General features: G+C 41.4%; 1 protein-coding gene across 1 annotated transcript in view; it reads right to left on the bottom strand.

Annotated features, from left to right (window-relative positions):
- Positions 1–1,752: 1,752 nt before the first annotated feature.
- Positions 1,753–9,119, bottom strand: part of LOC106567287 (metabotropic glutamate receptor 4) — a 254,325-nt gene continuing 246,958 nt past the window's right edge. Inside the window, exons 9-10 of the mRNA XM_045693162.2 lie at positions 6,790–7,036; positions 1,753–4,043 (exon numbers count right to left, since the gene is read on the bottom strand). Of these exons, the coding sequence (XP_045549118.1) occupies positions 3,994–4,043; positions 6,790–7,036 (297 nt within the window). The 3' untranslated portion in view covers positions 1,753–3,993. The remainder of the gene's footprint in view (positions 4,044–6,789; positions 7,037–9,119) is intronic.

Below are 9,119 nucleotides of genomic sequence, written 5' to 3'. Positions count from 1 at the left end.
TTTTATGGATGGAATTACATCTTCCCACTTCTTGTTAGGCTGGGGAATCTACAGTATTGATCTGTAGCCGATCTGGTGTAAGATTAAGGGTTTAATTCAACACCCTTTGTTCTTATCCTTTATCTTTCAGTTCTCTGTATGTGTGAAACATTGTGTTGTCACTCATGATGCGTGATGGTGTCTGATTTGTATTCATGTTGTACTATACAGTAGTTGTTGTACTGTGGTCAAAAGAGCACGACTAAGTATGCTTAGCATTCACCATGTAGCAAAGCCCCAGCACTGGCTTGGCCTTGAGGAGCTCTACAGTCTTTCAGTAAATCCACCTCAATCCCTTCCACTTTTTCGTTTTCTATCTCTGGCAGATGGTAACATCCATTCATCTTTCTAGCAATCCCCCTGACAACATTTCCCTTGGCAGACTACATGGCTTTTATGATTCAACAGTGGAAATGACGATGTGCAATATTATGAGCGTTGCCAGTATCAGTATGTTGCAAAGGCTCAGATTTGGCCCAAGGCCATGCAAATGCCTGGATGGGATATGCTGTCTGATTTGAATGTGGAAATTCACCAACAAGGACTATTCCCCCAGGTGGCATCTTAAACATGCAGTAGTTAGAATTCCCTATCTGTTCCTTTAATACCAACAAGGATTCACCATGTAAAAGAGATTCATTACTTATTCTTTCTTTTCTATATGTCATATGAAAATGTATACAATATAGCTTCAGATTAGTTTTATGTCGATGTTAGACACATGATAAAACAACACAACAGATGAAAACTACAACATGTGTTTCTTACTGACAGATACAGCATGTGGTACTGTATGTCATCCCTCTCAGTTATAGAATAACACTTGCCTTAGCTGTTCTTTGACACTGAAGAGTGAGCACTGTCAGTGTCAATGTCTTCAGGCTATTATTTTCCTTAGCTTTTATGTAAAAACATTTGTATTTTTTAAATCGCCTTACATATTGTGATCTGCATATGTAAACTACTATTTATGATTGGAACAGGATACAGTTCAACTGAACAAGACTGGGTAACTGAACTATCTTACACTATGTGCTAATTGATCTTGGTCTCACAAGTAAATATCAAGAATTATTAGGCAATGAAAACAATGGTATGAAATAACAGAGCTGGTGCAATGGATCTCTTTATTCTCCTGCCATTTTTACTAACGTGATTAATCACCATGCCCGCTCGCAAAATCCTTAATTTCACAATATTCGACTTAGACTTGTTTTTCTGTTATAATTCATTTTTGTGTGGGGTAGTGGGGGTTGTGGGAAAGTAGAGATCCTTCTCTCCACTCAAAGAACACTTTTGGAATTTGAATACATTTTCAGTGATCACATTTGACCACATTGTCTATAATAGAAGTGACATCCCTTTAAACTGAAGAAAAAAAAACAAGGCATGAAGGCTGGGGTTTTAATGGCTGTTTCTGTTGGGCTACAGTAGGAGGTTAGCATTCCTGAACGCTGCAGGGGTGGTGCTAGGGCAAGCTTGTTGCCCCCCCTGCCTGTGTATTGTCTTCACTACAGTACTGTACAGTATGTCCTGCAGATAGAGAATACTAATGATGATTTGTTCCAACTGGCTCAAGTAAAAAGCTCTCCCCACATCTCTTGGGCTCTATATCCCTATCTCTTGGACTCCAAGAGTACTATGATTTCCCCAGAGACAAGGTAATCAATAACATGTCAAATTCTGACCTTAACAATAAAAAAAAAGCAACAGTTTCATTTTTTTGCAAAACAGTATTTTATTAGAAATATCTTGTATAAAAATTGACATGCTCTACACATTTTCATGTTTTCTATAGATAATTCATAAATATCCAGGCACTGTATTTTTTCTTCTCTTTTTTTTCTTTTTTAATAGGTCAGTACATAAAGCAGACATGATCAATCAATTTTTAATAACGTACATTAACTTGCCATTCAGCACTTACACACTATTTTGCAACACGGACAAAGTGTTGGAAAAAATGAGATGAATTGGAGGCAAAAAGCAGTAAATCATCATATTCACAAACACAAACAATCAGACAACACCTTATCTTTAAACAATGAAAAATACAAACATTTTATTTTGCTGCAACATCTGGGATCTTTGTTGAAGCGGAGAGCTGAGAATCATAAATTAACAGACAGGGTTGTCCTCTCTCCAATCTTATTTATCTTTTCTTTTTTTTTACAGTAGTTTTCGTTCTGGAGCTTATTGGATCATTTCTCCAATGGCTATTCACATCATGATATGAATGGCTGTGACACAGCATCTTGCCAATCTATTTCTTACTATATTAATTGACTGGCTTTGATACTATAACATTAATGCTGAGTACTTTTCCAGAAATGGAATGATGAAATTAGGCTAACAACACAGTATGACTAACAACATTGGATCCATGACACAATACAGAAGGAGATGAGAGCTCTGTTTGTTGTTATTTTTATGCAGTGGTTTCCTCTATTGAGCTGGCAGGGATAGGCTTACTCTTAAAGTTAATTCACTTGTGGATTTGGAGCGACTTCCTCTCTCTGAGTAACATGAAAGGAACAAGCGCTTTTACTGAAATCACAGGTGCCTTGCAAAAGAGTCAATAACATAACTAAGGATGGTGAACACTGGATGGAGAACACTGCTGATGCTCCAAAGAGTGTGTTACGTGCCATCAAATGCCTATATGTTATGTTAGACATTTCTGGTACAGATTCCAAATTCGTCACATGTTGAGATGGAACTTCTAATGGAACAAGACCATGAAAGGATCTTCTCACATGTAATGATGCCAGCTTGGATGCAGTGAAGCATTGCACTTCAGCTGTCTATGGGCTGTAGTGTTGAGGCTGTATTTCACAGAAAAATAGGATGTGGAGTACATACAATGCATTTACTTGTTAGCTAATTCTTATGGCTGTTTCTCGTATTTTTATCTGCGTTCATCTGCAAAAGTTAACACGTGTGTAATAGTCCACAATGATAACGCCACTGGGACTATTGAACCGCAATCCTCTCACATGTTGCATTCTATAGATTTTGACAACACAGCACAGTACATATTATGCTCCCACAGGCATGCTCTAGGACTGTACACAAGGACCATAAAGATAGTGTCAGATATGGTATAGCCATCATCTGGGAAAACCCACTGATATATTTATGTACTGTCCACGATGGTAAGGAAACATTTATTGGACCCATGCTGTAACAATGAATATTCCGATGTTGGAAAGTTGCATATTTGTTTTCTCTGTTTCACAACTATGACCTTCATTAAAATGATGACAACATAATGTAAATGTTACAGAGCCTGAGGGTTAATATTTAGTTTTTTGGGGGCTTGAACGAAGACAAACCCACAGCAATAACATGCTTTTTCATCTGCTTATACATACTTCTTTTGACAGATTTGTCTTATTGACAAATTAGATATTGTGTTCAGCCTTTCACCCTCATTGGAAAGGACAGAGAAGAAGGGGAAGCAAATAATTGCACATTACTACTGGTAGAGAGAGATACAACACCGCTGCACACAGAGAGAAAACTCAATTCACTACAGAACAGGGTGTTTGTCAGGGAGTTAGCCAGTGTGTTAATCAGCTTCATACAAAACACCAGAAGAGAAAAGCTGTTCTATAAACTCCAGAAGGAAAACACTGACTTAATTTGGAAATGTGACTGTCTGATGTCTCTGTGACATGTGACAAAGGGGATGGGGAGACATCACTGTCATATCTGCCTGAAACCCGCACCTCCCCACCCCCCTAGAAACCTTCCCACTGCTTTTGTTTGGCATTCAATAGCCTTGCATTGACTGGTCCTCTTGAAAATACTTACATCCGTTCAATATGTTGAATGATTATTCTCATTTCTCCCCATTTCCCACTGCTTTTGCATCTTGGTGCTCCAGTTCTGGTGTTCGTTCATTCCACACGCAGGTTGTTGCTTCTGAGCCGGGTCTCCACTGTCTGTTTCTTAGATGGCATGGTTACTGTAGCTGATGTATGTCTGCTTGGAGGCCAATGCTGTGAATAGGGTCATGAGAGAGGAAGAGAGAGAAAAGACAGGAAGGAAAAGATGTGGATGAAGATGTTGGCAATTCATTAAAGGCTAATTTAAGCATCTGTCAAGGGCTCATCTTCCAGTCCATTAAGGTGATTGCTTGCACAGGTTCTATTTATGCACGACTTTATCAGACCCAAGTGTCACCAGGGAGTACAGGTGGAACCAACAGTGAAAGAGGGTAATTGATATGAATAGCAAGCAGTGAGTAAAATGTTCATGTTTTGTGGTTAGTATTAAAATAATGATTTCACTTCCTGAGAAATGTGTTGCCAACTGTAAATTGCAGATAAATGCAGATTTCCTTGATCTGATGCAAAGTCGGGCAGAGCAGGGTACAGATGTGGATGCGGCTAGTAACACAACTAATATTGGATTCCTTATCAGGATGCTGTTGTAACATGTCTCCACATGGATATATATAGTCCTGGAATTGACTTTAAAATACAAATTGTAACCAGTAATTGCAACTTCACCTATAAGTGAAGACTATTTCATGGTAAAGTATCCTTTGCAGCTGTTAGTTAGTTTAACAAACAGTATACAGTAGTATGTGATGCAATAGTACTCATTCAAATGCAAGGCTCCGTAACTACATGCAGATCTCTGTGCACCAAGCAAAGCATGCAGCGGCACCATGTCGATAGACATAACACCATTGAAGAAAAGCACGTCTTTTAGAATTGTGATAACATTGAGCAATAGAATACAATATGTGTCTTTGTAGTACATGGTGAACATTGTATAACTCAATTACCAGATGTGCGAGATACTGTATAAAGTTTACAAAATGTTCACGTCTTTTAACCTGAAGTGACCGATATTAGTTGTCATTCCTGAGAAAATATACATTTGAATATGGTTTAGCAGCTTTCGGATTGGCTTTGGTGTCACAGCCATGGACAGACAATCCAGGGGAGATAGCCTTAGGGCATAACAGCCATCAGTGGACTGAGAGACCAGTGCTGGCAGTGTCCTAACATGCTGTGACCCAACATTACCATATGTCTCTACCTGCAATACACACACACACACACATTTATGTATGTGTGTACGTATGGTGTGTCCTCTCTAAATATCACCGTCATCAGCTTGCTCATTCTGCAGTGTAATCGCCACACAAATCTGCCAATCTTGTCCACAACAGCATTCGCTGATTGTGTGAGTCAGAGCGGATAAATCTGAGCGCCGACTGCTGACAGCTTGGGTGGTTGGAGGGCAACGGTACTGGAGGGAAGGGATGTATAGTGGGGGGCATTCCACCCAGAACCTCTCCCAGAGCAGCACTGATAAATGAACCTTATTTAAATATTTATGCGCTCCGAGGCCAAGATAAAAAATAGATGGTCCAGAAAGAATTGGAGCTGGCAGATCCATCTGTCTTTGCCCTTCTACCCCCTCTTATTGTTGTTTTACAGCAATTACAGAAAATTCCTCCGTTTGTCAACATGGGAAACAAATTACACGGGACGCACGGCTATCACTTGTCCCCCGCATTCAGCCCAGAGTGGTGTCATCTCCCCACATCGGCTGCCATCACGCTGTTACCACGCTCTCAGGCCATTTGCAGTACAACACGCCAACATTGTCTACCGACATCAACGTCTGTGTGTCAAGGGTGTGTATGTGAGCGTGAGAACTGTCTGACACAATCTAAGGTGCTATAGCTGTGGGTGAGTTTTAGTGCAAACATAGCTTAGGCAGGCATAGGATCCAACTGAACATTAGCACAAAGTAAATGGGGTAAAACGTGGTCAGTGATAGAGGCAAGTTGATAGAGGCTCTCCATCCGTTACCTGTGTGTCTAAAGTCTCTCACAGGGATCCCCTCCCTCATCACAGTCTGACACACAAGCACAAAGAGCAGCTGTTAGTCCCTTGGCTTGGGCCAGAGGGGTCATAGTATAGGTGTCAGACTGTGAAGTTGGGGAAGCATCTACATTCAGAGAAAGTGCAACTGGATATTTCAAATAGCACTATAATCAAGAATTCCAAACATGTTCACAACATTGGCTTTGATTCTCCAAAGGTGATGGGAATATTTACTGATGATGCATTAGATACAGGGAAACATCATTCTGTCTGGATGAATGAGTGTGACTATCCATAAATCTAATTATTTCCCCATGATTTGCAATACATGTTTTTACAATTACGGCATTTGCTCATTCTGCCCACGGCAGCTGTGTTACTGTCGGATGGAGCTGAAGTGTTGGAGCAATAATCCTGACTGCTATTGCACCAATGAAATGGCTGGAGGCTGGAGAGTTAATACACCTGGCCAGCTCTACAGTATGACGCCTGAATATGAAGCCTTTCCTATCGATCCACATCACCCTGTTCTGCTCTTTATGTCCTGCTTGAAGACAGTACCAGATTTTAGAGCATCAGCCGATGCTTAATGCCACACGGGTTGGCAGGAAAAAAAATGCCCTTCCAATTCCCTGCATCCTGAAAATAACACCAGCTAATTTCCCAAAGCTGTTGAGGTGTAAAATAACAATGAAATCAATTATGTTTACATAAAAGCGAGGATTGTTTTTCATTTTTATAGCCCAATAATTTCCCCTCGAAATTACTCAATGACTTTAAGGCATAAACTCAAGGACAGAGTGCTGTAATAACTAAACATGTGTCCTTATTTCCTCTCTCCTCCCTGATCTCTATTCCCTTCTTGCTCCATCCCTAACCCAAGGTCCTTTGTGCTAACCTTGTGTCTCCAGGCTTTCACACAGCTCAGACTTGGCCTCTCCGTTGGGCCGGAGGCCGCCCTTAGTGGGGAACTTGTTGGACATGGTGGCCGCGGTGACCACAGCCTTGAGGCTTCGCTTGCGCTTGGGAACGTTCTGCTCCGGGTGGAAGAGGACCACGTAGACCTTGGGCATGTAGAGCATCCCCAGAGACACAGAGGCACTCAGGCTCACGGAGATGGTCAGAGTCGTGGTCTGGATGTACATCTGTGGAGGAGAGGAGGGAGATGGAGAAGAAAAAGAGAAACATTGTTATAAGTTAAGACAGAAATGATCCAGTTTCAGAGGGTAAGACGAGGGTAGCCTACTCAAGATATGGTTCCCCACGACAGCATTGACCTTTGGCTTTGTGAGAGTACATTCTAGTACATTCTAGTACTAGTTATACATTGTTTATGCAAGACTACAACAAAAACAACTCTACTTAGACACGTACGAGTGCACCCAAGTATCCTAGTAGTTTCTCCAGCAATATCAAACCCCCACCATCAGATGTGATAACACACAGGGAGTGGACACATGCACACTGTTCTGTTTTCAAGTGCTCTTTGCATGATTCATCCACTCCTGTTTGTGTTTTTATTGGTGTGTTTATTTGTTTGTTTATGATATGTGACTAATGGAGGAGGCCTCGCAATGAGTGACTGTACTACAGATGTCTTGCCCTCGGTCCCGGGCTGCGGTAGAGGGGTTGGAATCGACTCAGTGTAAAGACAGCTGTGACTCACAGCTGTGCACAGAAAACATGGCTACATGCAAGGATCAAGGAGAGACATCTTGAGAACATCAATACAATGCCTGAGAGTGATTTTTCCATATAAATGATATAATATTCTCAATGGAATTACATGATCATATAGGTCATCTGGTTGCATTGTTAGGCAGTACGGCTGATTCAGTATGGTCGTAGAAAACAACATCATCAATAAAAAAGCACTGTATCTGTAAAAAATAAAGATAATATGTTGAAGATTGGAAGATTGTCATCAGATAAATGTACTCTCTGTGGTGAACATATATCACAGTTATCCTCTTACAAAACTGCAAAATACTTTTTGTTAACAACTTGTTATTTGGAACATAATTCCATCTCCCGTTGGGATAGGGTTGCTGAGCTATTCCGAGACTGATGAAAGAAGGGAGAAGGGTGTAAATTGGAAACACAGCTCCCAGCCACCTCCCTAACAGATTTGCCTGAGGTGGAGACTGACATTACATTTGCAGACATCATGAGTGACTGAGCGGTATGGCAACAGGGAATAACCCGACAGGTCCTCTGTCATGAGAATGTCAACAGCTATAACTAATCTAACAATAGTTATAGTGGTGCTTTGGCACCTCTAACTTCAGTCAGCCAATAATATACATTTAAAGAGGTTGTGCTGCCTGCCATATGTCCCAAAGACTTAACAAAATAAAATAATGTATTACTGAATCATAACATATGTTATGTATGCAGTATATGAAGCCCCTAAAGAAACGTTGGTTGAGAAGACAGGATGCCTGAGCAAAGTAAGAGCAATAGGGGGACTGAGGGGGAGTATGTAATCTCCTGAGAAGATTACACACGTCCCTGAGTGAGCCCGGCACAATATTGCTGCCTCTCCGGAGTACAGGGTGGAGTACCTCTGTGAGGGGGGCCAGGACCCATGTCCCCGTCCATCGGTCTCATCCAGATAGATTCGCCTTGACAAACTGATATGATCGCCAATGTGCCTCATGCCACAGCAGGAAAATGGTGCTAGACAGACTTCAGCATGCAAAGCCATTATTTCTGTTATAGGAGCAGAAAAACCTTTCTCTCCAAAGTGATTAGGCATCAAATCTGTGCTCCTTCCAACCAGCTGCTATTTCAGCCCCTGCCTTTCATTCCAGAGTTTCAGGTGCTAAAGGTAACTACATTCACATCGTAGTATAGGTTTAAATGACCAAAATATGAGCACCCTATTATCCTTAAGAAATACCTTAGAAACAAAAGCCTTATCGTTTAAGATGATCAAATGATGCATATTTGTATGGAATTGCTAGACCTGGTTGGAGTTGGGGCTGCAGCACTTGGATTGCAGGGTTGGATCAATCAAACATAATGGACTGTCACCAGCCGTGCCTCGTGTTGACTGCCTGCACCTGACTGCAGCTACAGTACCATCCAAATGGTCCTATCCCTGGCCCTGTGCATGCTGGCGCCTTTGTCAGTGGAAGGCAGACATTGCCAGGGACCGTTAAGTGAGATGGGGGCAGCCTCATGAAACAGGTCATCCCTTCAAGCAACCACGATTACACTCCTGCC

This window comes from Salmo salar, chromosome 13, assembly GCF_965601325.2.
Source record: "Salmo salar chromosome 13, fSalSal1, whole genome shotgun sequence".
Taxonomy (NCBI): domain Eukaryota; kingdom Metazoa; phylum Chordata; class Actinopteri; order Salmoniformes; family Salmonidae; genus Salmo; species Salmo salar.
The sequence above is the reverse complement of the archived record's forward strand: the minus strand, read 5'-3'. Positions and strand labels throughout refer to the sequence as shown.